Source organism: Marmota marmota, unplaced genomic scaffold (assembly GCF_001458135.2).
Source record: "Marmota marmota marmota unplaced genomic scaffold, marMar, whole genome shotgun sequence".
In the NCBI taxonomy this organism is placed as follows: domain Eukaryota; kingdom Metazoa; phylum Chordata; class Mammalia; order Rodentia; family Sciuridae; genus Marmota; species Marmota marmota.
The window spans coordinates 7,847,764-7,874,516 of NW_026000020.1; the positions used below are offsets into that span (position 1 = coordinate 7,847,764).

General features: G+C 48.6%; 1 protein-coding gene across 1 annotated transcript in view; it reads left to right on the forward strand.

Annotated features, from left to right (window-relative positions):
* Acoxl (acyl-CoA oxidase like) overlaps nucleotides 1–26,753 on the forward strand; it is a 335,479-nt gene that overhangs the window by 270,797 nt on the left and 37,929 nt on the right. Inside the window, 2 exon segments of the mRNA XM_048810372.1 lie at nucleotides 5,258–5,345; nucleotides 17,401–17,471. Of these exon segments, the coding sequence (XP_048666329.1) occupies nucleotides 5,258–5,345; nucleotides 17,401–17,471 (159 nt within the window).

The window sequence follows — 26,753 nt, forward strand, 5'->3', positions numbered from 1 at the left end:
GTGTCTGTTGTGATATTGCCTTTTTCATCCCGTATGCTAGTAATTTGAGTTCTCTCTCTTCTTCTCTTCGCTAGCATCGCTAAGGGTCTGTCGATTTTGTTTATTTTTTCAAAGAACCAACTTTTAGTTTTGTCAATTTTTTCAATTGTTTCTTTTGTTTCGATTTCATTAATTTCAGCTCTGATTTTCATTATTTCTTGCCTTCTACTTCTTTTGCTGTTGTTTTGCTCTTCTTTTTCAAGGATTTTGAGATGAAGTATGAGATCATTTATTTGTTGGTTTTTTCTTTTTTTAAGGAATGAACTCCAAGCAATGAATTTTCCTCTTAGAACTGCTTTCAATGTGTCCCATAGATTCCGATATGTTGTGTCTGTGTTTTCATTTATCTCTAAGAATTTTTTAATTTCCTCCTTGATGTCTTCTATAACCCATTGATCATTCAGTAACCTATTGTTCATTCTCCAAGTGATGTATGCTTTTTCCTTCCTTCTTTTATCGTTGATTTTCAGTTTCATTCCATTATGATCAGATAAGATGCATGGTATTATCTCTACTCCTTTATATTGTCTAAGAGTTGCCCTGTGACATAATATATGATCTATTTTTGAGAAGGATCCATGTGCTGCTGAGAAAAAAGTGTAACTGCTTGATGTTGGGTGGTATACTCTATATATGTCAATTAGGTCTAGGTTATTAATAGTGTTATTGAGTTCTATAGTTTCCTTATTCAACTTTTGTTTGGAAGATCTGTCCAGTGGCGAGAGAGGTGTGTTGAAGTCTCCCATGATTATGGTATGGTGGTCTATTAGACTCTTGAACTTGAGAAGAGTTTGTTTGACGAACATAGCTGCACCATTGTTTGATGTCCCAGAGATTTTGATGTGTTGTGTTGTTATTCTCGTTTACTTCTAAGCAAGTTTTTTTTAAAAAAATCATACCTGATTTCTTCTGTTATCCATTGGTTATTCAATGGCATATTATTTAGTCTTCAGGTGTTAGAGTAGCTTCTATTTTTTATTTTATCATTTATTTCTCATTTTTTTCCATTATGATATGATAGAATGCAAGGTATTATCTCTGTGTTTTTGTATTTGCTAAGAGTTGCTTTGTGGCCTGAGATATGGTCTGTTTTAGAGAAGAATCTGTGTGCTGCTGAGAAGAAAGTGTATTCAGTCATTGATGCATCGATGAAATATTCCACATATGTCTGTTAAGTCTAAATTATTAATTATATTTTTAGTTCTATAGCTTCTTTGTTTTTGTTTGGAGGATCTTTCCAGTTGTGAGAGTGGAGTGTTAAAGTCACCCAGTATTATTATGGTAGAACTTGGTCTATTTGATTCTTAAAATTGAGAGGGTTTGGTAGTATATGTAGAAGCTCCATTGTTTGGGCATAATTATTTACAATTGTTATGTCTTGTTGATGTATAATTCTCTTAAGCAGTATTAAATATCCTTCTTTGTACCTTCTGATTAACTATGTCTTTATGTCCACTTTATCTGACATGAGGATAGAAACTACTGCCTCCAATTTTTTTTCCACAAAATTATTTTGACTATTCTACATGTCTGTACAGTTTCTCTACAAATTTCTACATAATTTTAAAATCAGCTTACAATTGGCTTTTTTTCTACAAAAAAAAATCCACTAGGATTTTGAATAGCATTTGCATTGAATCAATATGTGATTAATGTGAAAAGAGGTGACTTGTAGCAATATCATGTTTTCTGATCTATGAAAACAGAATCTCTTTTAAAATTTCCCTCCACAATAGTTTTCAGTTCTCAGGTATAGATTTTACACATATTTTTAAAAATACATTCCTAAATGTTTTCATATTTTTATATTTTTATTTTATGTTTCCAATTGTTCACTGCTGAAATATAAATATGCAATTGATTTTTTAATGTCCATCTTACACCTTGTGACTTTGCTTAATTTACTTAGTGCTAATAGCTTTTTATACATTCCTTAGGATTTTCTAAACAATTGTGTATCTTTGAATGAAGATATTTTAATTTTTTTCTTATCTTATTACTTTGGCTAGCACCATGTTGAGAAAAGTGGTAATGATGGACATCCCCGCACTCAGTGGACTTCATCCTATTATTTCCTGCCAACAAATTATATTTCAAGGTGAAGAAGCTTCTCTGTCAGTGGCTTTTTTTGGCATTTGTCCTAGTAAATCTGCCTTTCTTCCAATGTGCTCTAAGACCCCATTGTCTTCCTTTCCTTAAGGGAAAGCACTTAGCCTTTTACAATTGAGTATTATGTTGACTATGGGTTCTTTGTTTTTGTAGATCCTCTATGGGGAAGTAATTTTAACTGGCTATATTGCTGCCCAAATCTGTTTGAGTTTTTATAGAAAAGGAGGGAATGGATATGAGCATCTACCACACAGAATATGTTTCTTTACATTCTTTTCATCTACAGCAATATGTCTCAGCTGTGTGTTGACTTATTGGGAAATAAGCATATCTTTTCATTAGACACTTTAAGGGTGGGCTGTTGTTTACATTAATTATTAAAGGCATATCATTACTTATTAATGGTACTGTGTGTGATGATGTGTTTTGCAAATAATGTGTTTGGGAGGGGCAGATTTTGCAGGGAACTACCTATCCTCAGTTCCACTGGGAAGCTGGGTTGCCTATGGTTAGGAATATGGGCTCGGAATACTGGGTGCCAAGACACAGCTCAGCTCTGCAGCCTTGTACAAAATTATTCAACCTTCTCTGCCAGTTTTCTACCTGCAAAATGAAGATATCAATAAAACCCACCACCAGGGGTTCTGAAGACTAAATGAACAGATGCAATTAATGCTTAAAACAGTTGCCAGTTGCCTGCTGCATTTAAATGAGGAGTGAATTTGCATACACCTAATTTGCACCCACGTTTTTTGGTAGCGGGCTCACTGCCTGAAGTAAAGAGCAACTATATCACTTTAAAAGTCCTCTCTCCTGAAAACTTACCTCAAGCTTTTTAAGGTGGTACACTTGATTTCTATTGTTTCAAGACATTGTTTGCACAATTAGCACATTTTAAAATCTAGTGCATTGCAAAGGAAATTAAAGGGTTATAGTTATAGGCAGTGACATACTTGAGGTGAACATTGTCACTTTGCTTGGAGGTTGAGCCAGAGTATACTTTCTGATCTATTCACTTTCACCTCTTGAGAGTGGGCTGGAATGAAGCCTCATGTGGCTCCTGGATCAGCCCACCTGAGTGTGTGTGGACCACTATGAAGTCCCACTTGGCTTCATCTTATTATTTCCTGCCAACAAATTATATTTCAAGGGGACAGAAGCTTCTCTGTCTGTTGCTTTGCTGCGTGTCTGGCCATGCAAAGCTGCCTTTCTGTCAACATGCTCCAAGACCTAGGTGTGCCCCTACCTGCCCAGGGTGAGTTTGTAGGTAAGCAGGGGGCTGCTTGCCAGCAGGAATGAGGATATACTGAGCATCAGTACCAGAATGATGACGTATGAGAAAAGCTCTTGAACTGGCTGGCAAGCCTTCCAGGATCTTCCCCTTTCCTTGACCTTGCCTTTGCCTTTTTCTGGGGACATTTTGAAGCCTTCCATGCCAGCAGGTATGCAAAGAGCCCTCTATGAGGTTTTCCTATCTGAAGTCTCTTGTCCAGCCAGCTGTCTGTCCTGGTTCTCTCTTGATCAGGGCAGTGAAACACTTATTCCACACATTGAGTTGTTATTAGGAAATGCCTTTGATTCTATGTGTACCATCTGCAGTGTTTTATTCATCTTCTCTGACTCCCCTGCAATGGAGGGGGTGGTTGGCATGTGTGAAGAGAGCCTATTGGTCGGGTTCCTGGTGTTCTTCTTTATGGCGTGATGGTTAGTTTCAGCATCTCCTAGAACTTCTGGGAATGGTTGGCTGGTTCTTGCACTTCCATCTGCAGGCTGCTCCCTGAGAGTCACCTGTCTCTGCCACAACTTTTCAGCTGTATTTGTGACACCAATGCAGAGATGCATTGATCCAGAGAGTGAGGAGACACTGTCCTCTCCCTCAAGTGTCATAAGACGCCCAGTTAGGTGTGGAAGCAAATCCCTCTTCTCCAAGCCGTGCCCGCCGCCCTGGGTGATCGTGCTAAATTATACATGGGCAGTGACTTTCGGCAGTGCTCTTTTTCCACTGGGACACATAGCCTTCTGTTGTAAGAAGCGTTTCCCCCAGCAAAACCTCCAGGCCCCCGAAGAAACTGCAGAGTTACGGGAAAGCAGAGTGCTTTCCACCCGAGAGAGCTCCTGGGAGCGTGAGTTAAAACAAATGGGAAGTAGGTAGATCAGGTCGAACTTTCTATTTGAGTGTCATTTCCTTGAGCAGCATAAAGATTGCTACAACTTTAAGTATCAAGCCATTAGGTTTTCGAAACAAAGAAAGGCAAGAAGGAACAAAGAAAAGTCAGAAGTGCCAAATTTAACTCTTTTCTCTGCTCAGATAAGAATCTGCCCTTTGCTCCGCTGAAGTGACTCCAGTTCTCTGCTTCCTGATGCAGCATCTTTCTCTTGTTTGTGTATTTTCTTCGTTCTTATTTTATTCCAGCCATGTTTTCTCACTTCCCTTCAAATGAAAAATGAAAAGAAAAGGTGCCCTTCATTGAGGAGGTTGAAAGACCACCTAATACAGTGAAGATCCCCCGAGGTGACTCATTGATTGAAACAGTGTCACAACATACTGTGCATTCTGCTTCCATGTTTATGTCAGTTCTTCACACACGTCAGATGTGGACACTACCAAAGAGCAATGCTTGGGATGTCACAGGAATTCAGGAGGTGATCTGAAATCAAATGGAAGCCCCTGATTACAATGGGAAGAAGGAAGGGAGGGAGGGAAGAGAGAAGGTGGACTGGTCACGTTGGGGATTAGATTTAAGTAGTCAGTTCTAATCTTTAGAATTCTTCAGGTGGGAGTGCCCCTATTAAACAGTCCACTGTATCTGTGCATTTACCTTCTCCTTCAAGTTTCTCGAACGTCTCTTACTGCTCAAGAATTGGCCGTGGCTGCCGCCATATTTGACACGTGAGGAATTACCATAAACACAGACCTGGATTCACCATACATCCTTGATGACATTCACGCACCTAATGAGCCCCTTTCTGATCATGGAGGCCAGCCCACCAGTGACCTTGCCCTTTCTTATTGTATATTAAAAATTGGATGTTTGCCATCTGTCTTGTTGCAAAGTTTAGTTCTCTCAGAATGTCATCAGTGGCTGTTTTTCTTCTGTCAATGTACCAGGTGGTGACCAAGAAAGAGGACTTCTTCCATGCCTGGAACTCGTGCCTGCACCACATCACTCTCCTGTCCCTGGCACACACTCACAGAGGTCAGTTGGGATGAATGTTCGTTCCTGGGCAGCTCAGGGCTCTGCAGTTCATCTGGGAATGTGGCTTTCCAGAGAAAAGGCAGTCCTCACGCCAGTCTGAGCCTCATGTTGGACTTAGGGCCCTAAAGACCAAGAATCGTGAAGCTTATGGTAAATCAGCTCCCAGCCCCGTGGGAACACTGACTAGATGACACCCACAAACCCATCCCTAAACACATCTGGAGCCTGGTGATGGCAGATGGCACCAGACAGCAGCCAGTTGGCAAAACGCCAGCTCCCCAGAACTGACCTTTGCCCCACAATGACTGTCATTCCTAAATAAACAAATGGGAGGGTGCACACCAGACAAAGCAAGGGTGTTTTAATAGGGCCACTGCCTCAGAATGAGAAGCACAGGGCTAACTTTTCAACCTCGTCCTTTAGGTCGCAAGAACCAGGGTCAGCTTTTTAAGTCAGGGATTCTCAACCAGGGGCATTTTACCCCCGAGGGGGCATTTGGCAAGGCTGGGAGATGTTTAAGGTTGTCTGAGGGTGGGTAGTGTTATGGGCAGATAGTGGGTGGAAGCCTATCCTACAGGACGCAGGCAAGACCCCCACAGCAAAGACTGCTCCAACCTAATACATCCGTCACTCTGAGATTGAGAAATTCGAATCTTCATTTTGGCCTACAAAGACCAAAATAACAAAATACAATGAAACATTAACAATGAGTAAGATCCAGGGCAGAGGGTCCGTGAAATTCTTGTTTAATCTCAAGAATCATTTGTTTCACTCGGCATCAGGATCTGGAGACATGGGGAATTATTAAAAGAGAAAGTCCAGACGCTCACGAGCTTGTGTGCTATGTGGGGGTTTCCACCACCCTGGACCACTGCTGGCCCCAAGGGCAGGGCTGGGATGGTCCACCTCCACAGCTGCAGGGGCCTGGCTCCTGGTGTGTCTGGACACTGTCATGGTGGAATTCCTGCTGAGAGTCAGGACAGATGTTACGGCAGAACCCCGGAGAGCCTGCATCATAGCCAGCCCCAGCCTGCTCACCACCTCTCTCCCCAACCAGGAAGTTCTAAGAGAGCAAAGTGCCATGTAATGAAGTGCCACGTGATCCAGTGGCCAGCCCCTTCCTGCAGAGCTCTGTTGGGAGCTGGCTTGGAGGGAATGGTGTGGGCTCAGACCAAGCCTGGCCTCTTCTCTCCCTCCAAGGACCAGCTCTGGGGTGGTCCCATTCCTGGGGTGAGGCTCATGGTACAGAAGAGAAAGGACAAGAATGAGAATGTGCCAGGAGCAAAAAGGTTCCTTGGGAAGCAGGAGGCCCCAGGAGTGCCACCCGAGGGCCGGCCTTTGCACACAGTGACTGCACCGTGGAAGAACCAGGGCCAACTTAGCCTTCCTGATTCTGATTGGACTCCACCGCCTACACCCTGGGGCGACGGGGAAGAGCAGGAGAGGGGCCGGAGGATCAGGGCAGGGCAGAAGTTTCCCTTCCCTTCAGGTTATTAAGATGCAGGACTGGGTTCCCTCATCTGCAGATCCAGAAGTCTTATCTGCACACCCACACTGTGCCAGACTCAGGGAAATTGAGTCATCTTGCTTGAACTTAGAAATGACTGATGCATAAACCAGAAATGTCAGTTTATTCACAAGTCAAAACCCAACTGCCAAGTCATGGGCACATGGCCTATTCCTTCACGGGCACCTCTCCACATAGAATTGACTTAGGAGAGGAGGTTGCACCAGGCACCCCATCTGTGTAGCACATGCCCTCAGGCCTGGCTGGATACCTGAGTGTCCACTGTGATCCCCGCAGGCCATGTACGTCCCTGGACTGGCTTGGTGCCCCAGTGCCAGCCTCACCCCTCAGAAGTGTATGTACACCCCCCTTCTCTATTGGAGGGTTGTTTTTCATATTTGTTGATCAGACTAAAATTTATCTGAGATATGAAGCCATGCCCTAGACACTCCTACTGAAGGTAAAATTGCCCCAGGCCTCCCTTCCAAGTGTGCAGAATTCCTTTGGCTTCACTCCTAGGGTACTGGGACCCGGATGCTGGGGTTTCTCCTTCTGGGCTTCTGTGCACTGACCACAGACACTGCCAATCCTGGAGCCCAAGGATGAGCCCTGTGGACTCCAGGTTTTCAGAAATGGGATTGTGTTTGAGAAGGGGAGGGGTCCAGCGATCAAGCCGCAGATCCCTTCACCTTAGAAACTCGGTGGCTCAGTCTGTTGGTTGAGAGCATCTCTGTGCTTGGTGTGGGGACTGAGGATGTGGGCTCCAGAGTCAAGTCACCTTGCATTGACTTGCAGTCAAGTCAGATCCTAGCATTGTCTCTACAGCTGTGAGCGAGTAACTCAGCCTCTCTGGGCTTCAGTTACACCCTGATGTGTAGAGTGGTATTTACATCATGGGGCTGTTGGAAATATTAAACTAAATGATCCTCGAAGTTCCTTGCTGCAGCACCTGACTCATAGTGTTTAATAAAAAAAAAACTGTATCACTTTTAATCAGTACAAAAATCTTAGTTCTCAGAATCGAAGTAGACCATGTAGACCTTGTTCCTTAAGAGGAAGAAGAAAAAGGAAGATGAAGCATCTTAGTCTCAGTGCACAAGGTCTCAACACCAGGAGGAAACATCAAGGATTTGAAAAGAAAATCCAAATTGATTCTGAAACTTTCATTGGTATTCCAAAGTGATTGCTTTCAGGAAATGAGCCCCAGGTTCAAGGTCAGATGAAGAATGTTTGGGTGTATAAAATAAAGGGAGAAGATTAATAAGAACTAGTTCAATGGCAGCATTTAGAAAGTCCAGGAGTATTCTGGAACAGAGTGATCCATCTATACCAAGGAGGCTAGTATGGATACATAATGAGTCCAAGGATAAGACCTTACCAAGCAGCACCAGCCAGGGAAACAGAGATGGTACCTTCAGTAGCCTGCTGCCCTCTGGCAGGGTCTCCCAAGGGTGGGAGAGGAAGTCGAGGAGCCCATCTGTCTTGGGTGACCCAGCCAGATCCTGCCTTCAGAGACTTCTGAAAGGAAGAGCTCAGGAACGAGGAGATGAGGCTCAGCCTGTTAAAGCTCAGAACTTGGGTCCACCCACATGACAATACACCCAGAGTTGAGCCATTTTTATTAGGAACAAATGGGGGGAAAGCCTTCTGGCATTCGCGTCCGCTTGTCACCTGAGGACTGGAGAAAACCATGTTTGAAATGAAAATGTGAAGCGGTCCCCAGTGGTTTCTAGTGGCATGGAACGGTTACAATGATGAATTGTTATTTTTCTGTAATACCCATTTTTATCTTGCCCTAGAAATAGCAGTTCTGAAGCCTGGTGGCATCTGACCCCTAAGGGCGCACCAGTTCCTAAGCAAAAAAAAAAAAAAAGGAGAAACTAAGCACTTTTATTAAATAATGGCAGCCAGCCTTTCCCAGCTCTGTCCAGAGCAGTCTCTTGCTTTTCCTGCCCTCAGAGCTGGTGAGGAGTTCTCATAATGGAGCAGGAAGACACTTTTTCTTAATAAAGTGCCTAATAATTTGAAATGTTCACATTAAGAGCAGGTTTTGATTATATTAGAACATGGACAGGTAGGGATTTCTGCCTACTGAGGATTAATCTCACATTCCTCTTAAGGATGTTTGTGGGGTTTATTTTTGTTTGTTTGTTTGTACCAGGGATTGAACTCAGAGGCACTTGACCACTGACCCACAACCCCAGCCCTATTTTATATTTTATTTAGAGACAGGGTCTCACTGAGTTGCTTAGCACCTCACTTTTGCTGAGGCTGGTTTTGAACTCGTGATCCTCCTACCTCAGCCTCCTGAGCTGCTGGGATTACAGGTGTATGCCACCCCCCATCCCTAACCCCTGGCAATGTTTGTGTTTTGAAAGGAGACTTTGTTAACTGCAAGCATGATCACATGCATTACTGTCATTTCAGTTCCTTGTTTGATCCCACAGTGCTTGTTCGGTACTCTTTACGGAATCAGTATGTCCCTTCTAACTGCAGATGGGGTTATTCTTTATATAATTGCATTCACCTGGCTTTCGCTTTGGCATTTGTGCCCTACATTATGTGAGCTCAGAAACATTCAATACCAGGACTTCAACAGGAGGTGCTCTGTGAGTATGGGTACTTGTGTTCAACTACCAGAGTCCCCCGAGTCCCGAGTCCTCCCATCCAGGCCTCGATGGACCTACAGTTTGCAAGTCAGCCCACTCTTTGGATAGTGGGTTTCTGCTGCTGGAGGTGGGGGTAGGGAACCAGAGGGACCAGTTGACAGTGGCGATGTGTACCCTCCCTTCCCACTGGCCCCCATCCGCTGGTAGGACAAGCTTTAGCCAGTGTGACCCCACACTGGTGGCCTGAGGGAGGGGGAATGCTGTGGGTACCACTGTCCCTGACACTGACCTCTTCCATTGTCCAGCCCCCATTAAATATATAGCCAACAGAGCTGCCAGAAGGTCTAGGGAGCCCAGGATGGGCAGACAGAACTCACTGCCAAATCGAGGCAGACCCAGAATCTTGGCAGCCCCAGCATTGGGAAGAGAAGGCAAATCCTGGCTCTGCTTTCTCTATCCCAGTCACACGACTGAATCCCGACCTCTGAGCACTTCCTGTGAGTGAAAGGTGCCTCTGGGGCATTGGGGTTTCCTTCTCAAAGCTTCACTTCTCCCCTTGACCCTGGAGGTGAACTTGTACTTCAGATCTGCTGGACCTCAGGACTCCCAGGTGCTGCTTTCTAAGAAAGGCCACGGCTGCACCCTCCCCAGGACGGAGACCCCAAGGACCCTAACCAAGCTCAGGAGCTGGTTGCAGAAGACGGCTGTCCTTAGACACTGTGACTCGCTGTCCTTTGAAGGGAGTGACAGTGTATGAGGCAGTTTTATCACAAATGACCCAAGGACCATTGCACCGGGAAGAAGAAAAAAAGAAAAAAAAAGACAAAGTCTGGCTCCTGGAGGTCATTTGTTTTATGGAGTCCCCTTAAAAACAGAGTTTAAACCTCTGGGATTGGACAGAGACTGATGAGACGTCACTTATCTGTTGGGCCTGGTGTCCTGGTGGGCTGAAATGATCCCAGCAGTTCTTATCTACAAGTGCTTGCTCTGCACCCAAACCACATTCAGTGCTTGGTTCTTGTAATTTGTTTAATCTCCATAACAACCCCACAGCGTCCACGAGGCACCTGAAAGTCTGGCTACGGTGCCTGGGATCACATAGGTGCATCGGACAGAAGCAAGATTGCAATCCCAGAGGTCTGCTGCTCTCTGCCCACGTGCAGGGCCCATAGTTCATGCTGGGTCTAACTCTTCCAGCTCAGAATTGCTGGAAAAAAAAAAAAAAAGCAAGAGAAACACGCCCCCACATACACACTTTATATATATATATTTTTTCCTTTATTTTCATGTGATTGAAAAATCGTAGTTTGCATGATGAATTTCCATGCTGGATTGACATCTTCTGACACCTATTTCAAAACCAAGTTAGACTGATAACCCACATTGATGGACAAAAATTACAAAAAAAAACCAAAAATGAATTCACACTGAGTAACTGTAGACTGTGAGTTTTCCATTGCCATTAGTGTTCAGAGTAAAACCTACACTGTGAGTACAAACAGAAATGGAGGCACTTTTGTCTTATCATAGTAATTCTAAATAAGATTTTGTATTTTTGAAACTTAGCCTATACCACATATTGTAAAGTTAAACACATTGGCAATAAACATTATTTAAATTTAGGTTTAAGGGACAACATGTTCTAATCTCAAAAACATTTAGCAAATAACCTTTGAGTTCACATGAGCCACCCACACAAAAACCAAAATGAACTACAGAAAAAAAAAAAAAACAGAAAAAGCAACTGTCTGTTGACAACCAGATTTTCTTTCAGCTCTTGAGTTTTCATCTATAAATAATCTGTATGTTTCGCATCTGACCATTTTCTTAAACGGCACCTCCTGGCATGTTCTCACTTTAGAGTGTCTAAAAGACAAGAATTAAATGTGTAAATCATGGAAACTATTAAGTTTTTGGAGGGGAGCTCTTTAAGACACATGCTTTTTAGATACCAAAAGTGTCAAAACGAGGCATTAAGATGATGTATTCTTTCTTTAGTGCATCTGTTTATCTTTTGTGAAATCTCAAGCTTGATAAATCACCAGAGATAAAAACATCATTTTAAACTTATCATAGATCCCAAATGCCAGGAGGAAAAACAGCACTGTGTCCTCTCTCTCATGAATTTACCTCTCTCCCTGCCTATGACTTATGAGATTTTATTTGCAGAGAAAACATAATGTTCTATTAACTTGAAAATGATGGCTTTTCCCCAGAAACGTGAGAACCAGAGAGGGAGAATAAAAGCAGTTTATTCATCCTCAGATCTAATCACCGAACAAGTTTCACTGTCTGCTTCAAGTGGCATAGAGTGTTACATGGGGAAGATCACAAGATAACTAAGGGTGAGGTTTTCACCAGTAGCTTCATCCACTGACACTTAGAAGCCCTGCTCTGCATATCAAAGTGGGTATCGAAAACTTGACGGGGAAATTTTACTTAATACCAGCCTAAATAGAAATTGGTGAAGCTAGCTCAATTCCTTGACCCTGCCCCCAGAAGTCACTCAGAAATTCTCAATTAGCAGCCTGGATAATCAAGAAATTCCCATAAATTTTCTAATTATAAATGAAAATTCTTCTGTGCAGCTAGAGGACTTGTTGTAGAGATGGCTCCTAAATGGTTCTTACTGTGAACTGGAGGATTGCAGATCATGAATCAAATGAATCAGTCTACAACACAGAACATGGCAGAGCATTCCAGAATGTTCCAACCTGCTGCTTCATTTGTAAACAGTTTCCTGATGCAATGAATGAATATCAGAATTTCTTGCCTTGTCCGTATTTTATGATTCTTCAGTCTTCAACTTAGAGCAAATCAAACTTCATGTGAACCTACTTCAGGTCGTGGGCATACCATGGAATTTTTATGGTAATGGTTGCTGATGAAGCTGATTTAAAGAAACACTCAGCTCTGTTGTAAGCCTCAGAGATGCCCAAAGTCCCGGCTGTACGGGACCAGTGGCTGCCATGAGCAGCTGACCTCCATTTCTTCTGCTCTTTCCACTTACAAGAAGCATGTAAGCCACACTGGTCTTGAAGAATGGCCTTGTGGGACTGCCTCAGGTGTGGGACCAAGATGGCAGATGTCCTGAGAAGTTGAAACTCGCTTCATTCTCCATCTCCAATGGCCATATGAGCACTGAGACCACAGAGATGCTCCAACCGAATGAAGCATCTGTTCAGCTGGCCCACAGAGGCAGTACTGGCATGGAGCACCCTTTCTTTGCTCCCGTGTCTACCCAACCCCATCCAACATCCACTTCTTGAAGGTCTATCATGGCCTGGGGACTCTGTTAAGTTCTAGTCTTAAAAGATCCAGGAAGAAACAGCCCCTGCTTCCCAGAGGCATTGGTCAGAACTGGAACATGAGCTGCCCGAGGCCAGGTGCCCTGGGAGAACAGGAAAGAGATGGAAGTCAGATGAGGTATGGGGTGCATGTGGCCTCCCATGGGGTCAGGAAGGAAGTTTTGGAGAAGAGGCCAGGGAAGAATACTGAGGGAACAAGCCTGGCAAGGTGGGTGGTCATGGGCATGTCAAATGCCTTTGGGGCCTGGCCTCTGCTGGGTGGCCATGGGAAGCTGGGAATTGTCCCTACTGAGCAGGGTCCACCTGCACACCCAGGCGTCCTGGAGGAAACTGTCCTGGCACTAGGGGACATGTGCTTTGGGGAAAGGGACCAATATGTCAGCAAGTAGGCATGACCAAGAGGTCAAGGGACAAGGATCTAGTGGCAGTGGGGACCAAAAGGAGGATTTGCTTCAGAGAAGCAAGAGCCCTGACACTGTGCTGGAGGAGGCTGCCCCTTGGGAACTGGGTGGAGAGCCTGCAGAAACAGCTACAGATGAGGGCTCCTCTGTCAGAGGGGCCCCGCCCGCACCCGCAGGCTCCAGGCAGAGGAGTGGTCAGAGAGGGAGGGCCACGCACAGTTTGGCTGCTCTCCAGAACTGAGAGCATGAGCTAGTGACAGAACAGGCTGAGGATGGAGAAGCCAGCAGTGGCCCTCACCCTCACTACACCTATAGGTGCCTGAGGATCACCTCCACCCCTTCACCCAATCCCAGTGGGCAGAACACTGGAGCCACCATGACTGCTGGTTGCCAAAATGTCAGAGGCCCCGTTGACCCTTTGCTTTGAAAACAAAACAAAGTTTTCCCTGAAAAATAAAACCCCTCCCTCCCCCTCTCCCCCCCTCCCTCCCTCACCATTTCCCTTAAGTTGTGAAGAGGTAGGCGGGGGACTTCAGAGGCCTGGGGCCGCAGCTCTGCCACTGAACTGAGAGCACTGCTGTCACACACAGGTGACAGGAGGGGGCTGAGCGATGGGGGCCATGTTGCCGCCTCCTGCTCCAGAGTCAGCGAAGAAGACAGGACTTGCCAATCAGGGGCCTCCTGGTGAGGGCACAGGGAGGCCCCCTGCCACTAGAGAGGGCCGCCTGGCCCCAGGCACCCAGTCATGACCCCTCCAGTTGGGACTGTCCTCTGGGGTAGCTTCAGCCTCCATTTCTACCATCCTGAGAGGGGCTGCCTCCCTCTGCAGCTGGCTGAAGTGAGACCCCAGTTTGCGCCTGGATGCAGCCTTCGCGGGCCTGGCTCCCCCTCCCTGGGGAAGCAGGGTCTGGGTCCCCAGGGGGAGCTGGCTGGCTGTAGCGCCAGGTGGTCCTTCTCCCACAGGAGCTGCCCTCCATGCGGGGCCAAGGACAGGGACACAAAACAGTTTGAAGACATGAAAGCAACTGGCTCCGGGCTGCCTGGACATGGGTGGCTTCATTCACCTCCAGGGCAGCTTTGAATTTTCCTTAGGACCTCTGCAGCCAGGGGAGCTGCACCCACCTCCGCCTGGCCCCTTCTTTTTGCAGCTTTGTCCCACACAGCATAAATTCTTCAGTTTGGACACCAAGCTCTTCCCTGGCCAACCTGGTCACCCCTTGACGTGGCTGAGCATCAGCAGCACTTTGCCCACAAGAGACCTCCGCTGTTGGGACCGGGAAGGCACAGTGTTGGGGTACCTAGGGGAACGCAGTACAGGCTCTGGTGGCCCTCCAGGAAGCCCATGGAGAAGGCTGCAGCTGGAGAAAGGCCAAGAGAGAGAGAGAGAGCCTAAGAGAGAGAGAGCCTAAGAGAGAGAATCCCTGTTCCCAGGCCCTGGCACAGGGATCGAGAAAGAAGCCAAGAGAACATTGTGAGATTGGATTTCGGAGCAGGTGTGGTTCACATGCCAGGGTCAGGTGTGCCTCCTAACTTAGCCGTGGACTTCCAGTCTCCCCAGCAATATTCAAGCAGAAAACAGCAGATGGCCTTGTCCATGTGGATTGTCGTGTCTGTCCCCCTGATTTGCAGCAAGGAGTCATAATGACATCTACTCCTGACATCCACTTCCCTGACTGTCAGGCATGTCCTGCTGGGCAAGGTCCTGCCTTCCCTGCAAAAATGGCAAAGGCAGAGATGGCTGGGGGAGCTGGTGTCCCCACTGCAGCGCATGGCCATACGCTTTTTCTCCCACGGGACCACACTTCACTTGCATTAGGTCACTTTTCCCCTATGTTCCCCACCCCCACCCTCTAGGCCACTTGTTCTATAAAGGTCTCTGTCCTCTCTGCGGGCTCACCTTCTCCCCCCACCAAGGTGGGAGGCTCCACCAAGGAGGATGTGACTCTGCTCACCAGGTGAAGGCTCGCGGCCCGCTGCTGACCTGAGCAACCTGGGGACCCCAGGGGCCATGGGTGTCAAGGAAGCACGTCAGTCTGCAGTCTCTTAGGGAAAACTGCCCCCGACAGACCTGAGCTGTGGGTGCTTACCTTGAGGCCCATCTCATTCTTACTGGGCACCCAGCCTCTTCAGGTGGAGGGACATCCATACCACAGATGCTTTCATTCTGAGGGATTTCTCCTCTTTAAGGGAAGGAGGGGACATGGCATGTCAACCTGTCAACAGTGATGCCCCTGCCCACAGCCGTGGGCTGAGAGGGGCTGCCCAAGAGTGCGCATGCCCATTCTTTCTGCTTTGGGGACTTGCTGGACACCAGAGTAGTATAAGGTGAGAGAGAAGCCTGCCATTGGCCTGAGAGCATGTGTCACACTGACCTCTAAGTGAAGGGAAGTGACTGAGAGATGCGTTGCTCCCCCTCTGCTCCCAGGGTGGCTGGTGTCCTCTATGTAGAGGGTCCCAGGTGCTTGTCTCCTGAAGTTCAGCCACCCCGTGAGGGAACCCTCTGTGGTGTGGCCCTGAGTTCCCACCAAGGCACCTCAGTCCAGCTCCACAGGTGGAGTCTTGGCTCTGGGCATGGGGGACATGCCACAGGTGGAATGGGGTTTGAGCCAAGGTGCAGGCCTGACTTCTGAGCGCTCTCCTGAGCTGAGGCCAGCACGTCCATCTAACACCAAAGACTGATCCCAAAAGAGAAACCCAGTCTCCCATGTGGCACTGCAGGGAGTGGACCAGGGAAGAGAGGGTGACCAGGAGAGTGAGAGGAGCTTCCTTGAGGCACAGCAGGAGGTGCTGGTGTGACATTGTGCCCTGCACTGTTCTCTTATGCCCAGCCCTCCCTCTGTCCCCACCCCAACCCTAGAGGCTAGCACCTTCTCTACAAGTGACCGAGGACCTTGAGGCCCAGCGAGGGCACAGGAGCCTTCTGTTGGTTCTGAGCACACTTTGGTTAGGTAAGAGCAGGTGTTTGGACGTGGAAGAAATAATTAATATGAGAGTCGATGGGTCGCACCCAAGTGTCATGACGGAAACAGTCTGGAGAATTGGGTTCTATAGGTAACATTGGACAGTGCTCTTCTGATAAAAATCCATTATTGCTGATATAATCCTCTTTAAAACATCTTCGACTGTGAACGTGACATCTAGACATCCTTGGGGGCCAAGACAGTGGACTCAGAGCACCCCTTGGTCCTGAGGCAGTGTAGCTCTGCCTGCCCTCAGGGGTCTGTAAGGGCGAATGGACCTGGAGTGGTCGAGGGCTGTGTGAGACTGCTTGGGCGGCCTGAGGGGTTCAGTGCAGGGCTGCGCTTTGCAAGAGCTGGGGCTGTTGCCAGCAGAGTGGCAGAGAAGGGCCTGCCGGGTGAGCACGGCTTTGAGACTGGCAATCAGAGGCTAATCCAGACAGGTTAATTCAGTAAAAAACTCTTGTCCCTGTCCAAAGAAACAGGCTGAAACCTGAGGGGGCAGAGCAATCATGGGGGCATTCAAGAGCAGGGATGAGAGTCTGTATTTGGGCACTTATTTAGACCCCAATTAAAAACTGGTGCTCAGGATACCAGTTGGACTTTGGTGAAAGCTGGGTCCCACCATCAGGGAGAAGGGAAGGGTGGTTTATGGAAATGGTCTAGATTCATAGGTCTAGGGCTCTGCTGGCCCATATCAATGGATCACTAAAACATCTGTTTGTGAACCTTCCTGGGCCTCCCTCCTCATTCTGCTTGGAAGGCTGGTGGGGGAAAGATGGCTGATACATCTGGGGGGTGGTTGTGGGACTTGCTGAAGCCAATATGTGAAGCCCTGTTGTGTTGGAGTGTTGGAGCCATGGACATTGGGCTGGAAGGTGGAGTTAGAAAGCTCAGCACTGCCAGGTTTTCCAAGGCAGGGGGAGCCCTCCCCGTGGAGGACTTGGGATAGGGTTCCATCTCTGGGGGACAGAATGGCCAGGCTGTGGCTAAACCCGGGAGCTCTGGCTATTTGGGGTAGAGCTTTGGCAGTTTGGGGTGGAGCTTGGCTGCTGGTCCGTGGCCTTGTGCTCTGATGGACTCATCCCAGCCAGGCAGAGAAGTCGCTGTGAGCGGGCCCTGACCCATGCAGGGCAGGCAGGAGTTCCGCCATGTCACGAGGAAGGGCAGAAGCAGCTTGCCTTCATGTCCGTCAGGACCATGAACTCTCCTCCAGGCCAGCCCTGATCCTTGTCTGCAGGAGGGTCGTTCACTGTCTTTTCTCCCTGTGCAGTGACCTTGGAACAGTTCTCCCAGGCAGTGAGGAGCTGCCCAGACCCACAGGACCAGGCTCTGTTAATGAAGGTAGGTTACCAGATGAAGTACTGATTTCCTTAAAGCCTCTAGCATTTGTGTCGCCCGGAGGAGGGTTCTGTTTTCACAAGCGGGAGTAAATTTATCATCTCTGAGTTTTGTGCTCCGTGGGGATACTCTTGTCATCTGCGGGTGGGAGGACTGCTGGTTAATGAGCACAACTGAGTGCAGACGTGACAGGAGAGTGGGTGTCACCTACGAGCAGAGAAGCTGTTGAATTCTCCAGAGGGCCCCATTGGTCTATTTAAACTCATCTGACAGTCTTGATTCTTTTAGCAGATTTATGAGGCTTGGCCAAATTCCATGTCTCCCTCTGTATTTTTTAATTAAGACAAAGGATTCCCTCCATTCCCAGTCTGCCACCTCCTTGCTATTAGATGCTTCATGTTAGCCGTTGGGATGGGCCTCTCCAGCCAGATCTCCCTTGCCCGCGAGCGCAGGACAGATTTCTTCCCTTCTCAGTGACAACTGTTTTATTCCTTCCAAATGACAGGAGCAGAGGTGTGGTAGCCACCTATGCTTGGGCATGCAAGTGGCCTGCATGAGTTTCATCAGAGCTTTGTCTTTGAAAGCAGAGAGTAGTGTAGAGCTGCCCTTCTACCAATGACTAAGATGCCCGTTTTCACCCAGAAACTGGGCACCCATGTCTCCATGAGGTCACTTCCATTTCATGCCATCAGGAAGCTGTGTGCACCAGGAATTGCATTTCTTCACCCAAACACCAGCTTCTTTGCCAGGTGTCCTCTGACTTTAGAAATGAGTGGAAAAAATAAGGTGTCACCGTAAGGGATTTTCAATTCATTTGCCTAAGATGTGATATTTTTGGTCTGGTTTTTTTTTTTTCTTTTCTTTTTTTAAGCTTTCAGTGATGCTAATTTCATAATCAAGAGGGGCTGTGGGTCCTAAGCTCTGGGTTCCTCCAGGAGACCCACGTCGTAGCATGCCCACTTGGCAGTCCTGGGTGTCTGCCGACACAGGAGCTGGTGTGACATAGATTCGGCATGTGGGCATTTCTTGCTGTTCTGAAGTGTCCCACACCAGGCTCTCCGTGCCCTGCCCTGTGCTCCTTCCTTCCCCTCTTTCTGGCCATTCGTGTTCAAGGCGATGGGAACACAGGCCTTTGGTTCTTTCTTCCCATCCTGTCCAGCATTTCTTCTGTTCCTTGTTCCTTTGTGCTTTGTCCTTGCTCTACTCTTTCTGTCCATTGAGTCCCAATTTCAGGAGGCGAAACTCCTACGACCAGTTTGGTACTACCGTGAGCCCCACCTGAATGTTACGTGGGCATCTCAGAGGTGGCATGGGGCAGAGAGCAGAACCCACAGCCTGGCTCAGGAGCTCACCTTGGACGTGCCTCTAATTGTCCTTGTGGTTACACTACTTGGGACACTGCAGCCCCCTGAGTGTCTTCTCATCTAGAGGGAGTGGGTACGAGCAGATGCCACCTGAGGGCCCCTCTTCCTCTCACAGTGTCTTGCCCTCCTGCCCCTCATGCTGCCCTGTGCACTTGTTTAGAGACTAAGCTAGGCTTGGGCGAAGAAGTTAAGGTGGCCTGGGACGTCTGGGATGTACACGACATACAGTAGCCTGTGTCTTCCCTGTGGGTTGCTGCAGACCGTGGGACCATGGTCACCAGGATGATGTCTTCCGGTGTTTTCACAGTATTTGCAGATACTTGAACAGGCATCATCAAAGAAGTTTCACTGAGCAAAATGTGTGCTCAGTTCATATAGACCGAAACCAGCTCGTGCTTTTTTTCAGGAGATTGAGGTTTTTTTCATGTCACCTTTGGGAGGCCACCACGTGGGTGGGAGAGTGGTGTGCAGGATTTTTGTAGATGTATGTGAGAGCACTGGAGCGACAGTAGGCCGTTCTGACCGCAGTCACCTGCTGTCCACTGTGCTGGCTCCAGTGCACTTTGCAGACTTTCTGTAATAAGTTTAAGATCTAACTCAACCTCACGAGAACCTGTTGGCAGGAAAAACAATGCTGGGCCAAATATGGTATTTTTTTAAATTATATTTTGCATACATATTGTCACATCCATGTGAGGTCAGGTAATAGCCTTGGGTAGCTGTGAACCATGCAAAGCTTATTAGTCACACCCTGTTCTGAGGGTCCTGCCGGATAGATTCCCAGAGTACCTGCTGCTCTGGGACTCAGCTTCCCCATCTTCCAAGCAGAGGTCAAGTCTATGACTGTCTTGAGGTTTTTCCCACCACTGCATCCTGGGAAGGGGCTAGGGAAGAGGTCCTGCAGGGCAAGCCTGGTGTCACTAGGGCTGCCTTCCTGCAAGACTTAACTATTATTTGAACCATAGAAAATACTTCCATTCCACAAGTTACTGACTGGGTCCAATTCACTTTTATCCCCATCCTTTCCTGTTTCTTCCCTTATTCGTGGTCCTTATGCCAATCAGTCTGTTTGGCCCCTGGGACAGGTTTCCCTGTCCTGGCAAACCTGCTAATCCTCAGCTCCACCCACCACTCCCGCTGGCTGCAGGTCTCACCCATGGTCCAGCCACATCCAGGTGTGCTAGTACCTGTACACCCCACTGGAGCCATGGAGCACCCTGCCCCACTTCCCAGGGTTCCCTTCCCCCACCTCGGATTTGTGGGGGTAGCCTACAGCACCTTCCCGTCCTGGGCTGCTGCGCCAGATCCACATGTGCATCTGTCCCCTGAGCACCTTTCAAAGCCATCCCTCTTCCTCTGTCCCAGAAAGAGCCCCTGGACTTGATCCCCTGGGGCAAGTTCCAGGCTCCACTCGGCCAGGACTGAGCACAGGTCACTCCCTCAGCCTTGTGCCCTCTTCTGATACAAAGAGAAGTCATGTAGCTGACCCTAAAGACCCTCCCAGCTCCACACCCTGAAAACACATGGCTGGGAGCTGCCCGCAACCTGTGACTCTCTGTGTGCTACAGAATCGACCTCGCCACCTCTGCCTGCTTTCTGTCTTCTTCAGGCTCTGCCAGGTGAACTGGGAGCCTCAGTCCTACATGCCACTTTCTGGGTTCATTTATGGCCCCGACTATCTTTCCTTTGGAAAGAATTATTGAATAATTTATCCAAGCAGGTATACTTCTGTGCGTAGAAGGGACTGTCACTAAAAATTCAGCTTGGGTGGCAGGCTTAGGCCAGACTGTCCCAGGCAAGTGGGGGGATTGGGGTCAACCCCTTTTTGGGTCAATTCCAGAATCCCTCCCTCCATCATCTGGCCCTACTTTGCCTCTCAGGCTTCTCTCCCAGCACTTGGTCCAAACCCCCTGCCCTGACTCCCACCAGGGTCATTTCCTCCTCATTGCACCTTCTTTGTAAGTTGGCAGTGGGCAGGGAGACCGACCTCTCAGTGCCAACCTGCCTCTGGACTCCCGTTCTCTAAACTGAGCATGAACGATGGCATCTCCTCCTTTTGTCCTTGCTCATCTGGGAGTTTCTGGCAGTAGCTGTTTGCGATCTGAGTAGGAGACAGCAGGTAGAGCGAGGCCCTCAGTTGTACTACCATTATCATTATCAGAGGTCTTCACGGCCGGGCCTCCCTGCCTCCTTGGGTCAAGCTGGAGAAGTGAGCAGGATGCCTGGGGACAGTGGCCCTTCCTGGTGAATGCTGCTCCCCCAGCTCAGGCGACAGGAGCTAGGGCTCAGGGAGCTTGGGCCGTCGCGTGAGCCCTAGAGCAAGACAGTAGCACAGGGGCCAGCTCAGAGCCAGGTTCCAGCCCCAGTGATGCTGGGGAGGCCCCAAATGCTCCCACGCTGCAGCCCGGGTGGAGGCCCAGCCCAGCCATACTACCCAAGGCCTCTGGCTAGAGGCAGCCCATGAGGATGAAGGTAGGCGTTCCAGGAGGTGCCTCTGAGATCACGCCACACTTACTGTGGAAAACAGCAAGAAAACACCTGCTTGTGACAATAAGGAAGCAAATAAGCAGGTAGCGAGCCAGGCTGGCCCCGCCTGCTCTCTCACATCTTTGCTCCCAAAATGGCAGGTCTGGGGCGGGGCTGCCACCCGAGCACTCAGCCTGCTCCCTGTAGAGCACTGCCTGGCTGGTGGCCAGATCAGGATACTGTGGCCCGAGGGGACATGTGGAGTGCTTTTCCTACCTGCTAGGATAGGAAAACCAAGGCTATGTGCCAGGCCCACTGGGCTTGGTGATCCTGGTCACCAGGTGTTGAGGCCCAGGTTCCCCTGAGAGGCTCCATCAATGCCCCCTGGGATGTGGAGGGCTGAAAGCCGCCAGAAACTTCTTTAGCATTTCTTCCCACCCACAAGCATTAGTGCTGCCCCAGATGCATGGAGGCAGCTGGGCAGATGTGGGAGGAGGATCCCAGGCCTCCCTCCCACGAGTCTCTCACCACCATCGCCTGACCTCACGCAACCGTTTTTCTGTCTCAGGATGTTCTAAGCAACCAGGCAAGCTGGTTAAGTCCTTGTCCAACCCAAACTCCAAGGAACCCCACCACGACCCTTCAGCCCTCCCAGGTGACCCAACCCAGCTCCTTTCCAGAAGCAGGCGTCTCCCTGGCCTGCTGGAATCCTGTCTGGAGCAAGGGCCTTCCCAGGGGGCGCAACGCTCCCCCTTACACAGAAGGAGCAGGCTGGGGAGAAGGGGAAGTTTCCGCATGACCGCTCCGCTGCCTCACCCTGCTCAGGAGGCGAGGAGGCACCCAGCAAGCTGGTCGTCTAGTTTTCTTCAATTGTCATTGTCACAAAGATTCCTTCTGCCTCACTTCTCCCAAAGTCCTCCTCCCCCACCCCCCATGTCGCCGGGCCAAGGAATGGCCAGCGAGCAGCTGGGTGCCCAGCACAGGGCATGTCCACACGGGTGCCCTTTGTCGGCCTCCTGCTTAGAGGAGGCCTCAGTGCCTCCAGTTCCCACAGGGCACTTGCCACAGCCACCAAACCTCCAAGCAGGGCGTTGGGGGACTGCCCCAGCCCTGCAGGCGACGAGCAGCAGCCATTTGAGCCTGTCAGGTGGGCGGGGTGGGTTTTTCCCTCTCTCCTGCATTCTAACTGCTCTCTCTTCCTTTTCTCAACGCGTGTAGGTGGTAGCTAGTTTAAGCACCAAACCTAGCAACCAATGGTTAAAAACAAATCCCTCCCGTCACATGCTGGCTGACTGCGATGGCCTTCTTTCTGCAGGCAGCCCCTTGCACGTACAAGGACTTCATCTTGGCCTTGGGCCTTAGAGAGTGTCCTCTGCCCCAGGCAGCAAAGGCTCCCTCTGTCTGTCCAGCTGAGGCCCACGGGGGCTGCCTGCATGTGCCCAGGAATGCCCATGGCCACCAGTCAGGCCTCTGTGGCTGGTCATGGTATCGTGCCTCCCACACAGAAAAAAAAGGGTTCTCATTTGAAGCCTGACAGCATTTCCAAACCTGATCCAAGGTGAAGAGCCAGTCCATGTTCTGAATGCTGTAGACACAGAAGGTCAAGGTGGTTGGGGTGTGTGGTGCTAAAACAATCCCTTCCCCCCATCACCTTCTTACTCCTTATAAGCAAGAGGTACACAGAAAGAAGAGCATGTGTGGCTGGTGGTGTTCCTAAGAGCAGGTGTTCAACAAATGTTGGCTGAGCATCTATTATGTGCTGGGAAATGTTTGTCTAGTCCTGGGCTCACTTGAAGAATTATGTTTCAGTGTTTGTGTTCTTGATAAGGGAAGGAGCTACTGATGCCATAGAAATCAAGTTTCAGACCCAGCCATGCAGGAACAAACGGTTCTCTATGATTCTTGAACCTCCTTGACATGGGGACCCTGGAATGCCTCCCCCTTCCCAATTGGAGATCTCTCCATAAGTGCCAAGGTTCTGCAACCCAAACCAGCACCCCCAAAATCGTTGTGGCAAGAATCTTTGGTGTATAGAACTAACTTTTAACTCTAAAGACTATCTAATGGTCAAATGTCAGGCTCCATAATCAAAAGGCAGAAGATTTACTTCAGTGGCCATCTATACACACCTGCTATAATTATAACATCTATGAGTGCCTATGAGGTGACAGGCACTGTGCTGGGTACTAGGGTGCAAATATCCTAAGACATGGTCCTTGACTTCAGGTGACTCCCTGATGAATAGGTGAGACAGACACATCATTGTATCCTAATAGACAAGCACCTCAGAGTGCGCCAAGCGCACAGAGAGAGGAACTTGAGGATGCTAGGGGAACACCCAACTGAGCACCCTCCTCAACATGGATTTAGGGAGGGCTCTGCAGAGAGGCGGCATTTGAGCTAAGTCTCCACATCTCTGCAGGAAATTCAATTTCACCAAGTGGGTGGGTTCCATGGCACTTAGCAGAGGTGTTGATGTGACAGGGTGAGTTCTGAGTTTTCCATTTATAGAGTGTTTCCGATGTACCAATGCAGGCCTTGAGAGCCAACTGCCAAAACAGGGGTCTCAGACAGCTGCCTGTCCAGAAGCTTCCGTTCCTGTTCTGTGCATTTCCCCAACTGACCTATAGAAATCTTGAAACCACAGTATTCAGTATTCCTTCCTTGGGTTGGAAGACTCTCTGATTTTCCTGTGCAAATACCAGAAACCAGGGTCAGCTAAGAGTTGCTTTGGGGTTGTTTGGGGAGTGTGGCCTCCAGGCAAGAGGCCAGGGATGGTGAGGGGGAGGGGTGCAGAAGGCCCGGGAGAAGAAAGGCAGGGAGATCTCCTGTCTGTGACAAGGGGATCCCCTGTGCTATGGGACAGTCTGCACTCCCTCCTGCTCCTCCATAAAGCTCTCCTGTCAGGAGAAGTGGGCCACCATGTGGAGTGGCCTTCAGGTGTCTGGTCACCAGAGGGGAGCACATGAACACACGGTGGCAGCAGTATATGTGTGCATTACATCTTCTTTGTCCCTTGACACCTCATCTTCAAGCATCTAAATCCCTGCCTACGTGGAGAGCTGGCTGGAGAGCAGAGGCCCTCATATTTGGAAATGCAGTGACCTACCCCAGGCATAGAGGGCGCACTCCTCCAGGAACTCTTGCCCAGGAGTGACTGCAGAACCTGTGGAGGCTGTGCCTTCCCAACATCTGTCCCTGTTTGCTCTGTGTACAGATCTAGGGACCAGGTTTAATTTCAGGCTGAAGACAGGAAAGGAGGATATGTCAGGAGACCCAAGAAAATCAGTAGGATTTGGTGGACATCGGGTATAGGAAACGGAGGGTGGAGTTTGGCCCTAAGAGACTATGGTTAGTGGGAGGAGAGAACAGAGCCTGGCTGGCACTTGTCAACTTCGTCGAGATGGAGATGCTGGAGTGCCCAGGGGGCACCTGTTTTGCACTCACTCAGCAGGTGGAGAAATTCCACCAGGTGTGGATCCAGGCTACCAGACATCAGCAGCCTTCCCAGTGGCCAAAGGGAGACACATTTCCAGCACACCTGTAGTCCCAGCTACTCAGGGAAGGGGACATTAGTGTTGAAGTCACACGAGAAGTCGTGTGGACGGGCTGGGAAGGTGCAGAACCCGGCACCCACCCGAGGCAGCTCTCCACACACAACCAGCCATATCACACTCCAGTTAAAAACCAGAGATATTGTGAGAGTGGACAATTTCTGCTCTCTGTGCCTGCCTAACTCTTCCTCTTGACCTTACTAAATGTTAGGTGCTTTGATTTTGGTTAATTTTACAACATTCAAACATGTATTTTTAAAAAAAGCAAAACACCATGGATACCAATGGGGAAAAAGAGGAAGATTGGTCAGGTCAACGGCCTCCCTCTGCCAAAACCTGGAAAATGCTTGGCACCCAGGAGGTGAGGAGGGGAAGGAGATAACTAGTCTCAATTAGATGCCAGGAAAATGTTCGGCATGAAGACCCACCAGCCAACCACTGCCTCTTCCAGGGTCTCCCAAAGGAGCATTTTCACCTTTGGGGCAACCTGTCCTCCCTTATCTCCTATAGGCTGTCTAATGACAGGATGGGGATGAGGCCACCTGATGTGTTCCTTGTTGGATAGGGGGAGGGGGAGACAACTAGGAGCAGCCTATTGATAATTGTTGGATTAATATTTTACATTTTGAAAAATCTTTCCCAGTAAAGATAGCCCTGAATAACAGGATTAAGCCAGTTACATAAGTAAGGGAAAATTAAAAGCAAATGACCCTCGGATTGGGTAAAAAATGAAACTCATCTATATGGTTGGTACATATTAAAAAAATGCAGGCACCAGCTGCCAGGGAGACGGAGTGGACACGCTCATCCTTAAGAAGATGGCAGCTGCCCAAGGTGGTGCACACCTGTAGTCCCAGCCACTTAGGAAGCTGAGGCTTGAAGATGGAGAGTTTGAGCCCAACCTGGGCAACAGAGTGAGGCTCCATCTCAAATATAAAAAGACTAAAGGCAGAGATTAGAAGATAGATAAGCTAGGAACTTCCTGTCCCAAGAAACAACACAGCAAGAAGTTCTCTGTTTGCCTCGAATAATCCTAAAGTGCTGAGGGAGCTGGCAACCTGGAAAAGGGCACTGCATACAACAGGAGAGAATGAGAAGGAGAGGGACAGGAAAGAGCAGCTTAAAAAGACAAAGGCTTCTGAGAAGTAACTGCTATAGTCCAGCCAAACACCACAGGAAATCTGTGGCCTCACTTTCACCAGAGCCAGGAAAAGCCAGGTGGGAAGTGTGGACTTCCACACTCACAGGATTACAATGATGTAATGCAACTCCATACTGAGTTATATCAGAGGAGGCCAAAGAAACAGTCTCAGAGGATAAATATAGATTATAAACACTGCTGGGTGCAGTGGCTCATGTGGCTGAGGCAGGAGGATCACAAGTTCAAAGGGAGCTGGAATTTTTATCTCCACTGGGCAATAGCAAGACCTCCCACCCCCGCCCCACTACAGTGTCTTTGGAAAGCACTTCTTACCCAGCAGTCACAAGCCCCTCCTCCCAGTGACGGGCCTCTCCCTGGCAGTGTCAGCAGAAGTCATGTGCCTCCTCCCCTCCTGGCCTGTCAGCGGGCTGCAGTGGACTCCCTCCTCCTGATGGAGCAGAATCACCAGAAGTCAGCTAGCTCAAGACTTACACAAGACCACAGTCGCATCATAGACTATCCAAAGTGTACAGATGTCTACTAAAATCACTCGTAATACCGAATCCAGGAATATCTCAAACCAAATGCAAAGAAGACAGCAACACCAAGATGACAGTGATGTTAAAACAACCTGAGAGAATTTAAATCAGCAGTATACAAATACTTCAGTGGGTAATTAGGAACATGTTTGGAAAACAGTAGAAAGTATCACCAAAAAAATAGTCTCAGAAGACAAATAGAAAGTATAAACAACTGGTGG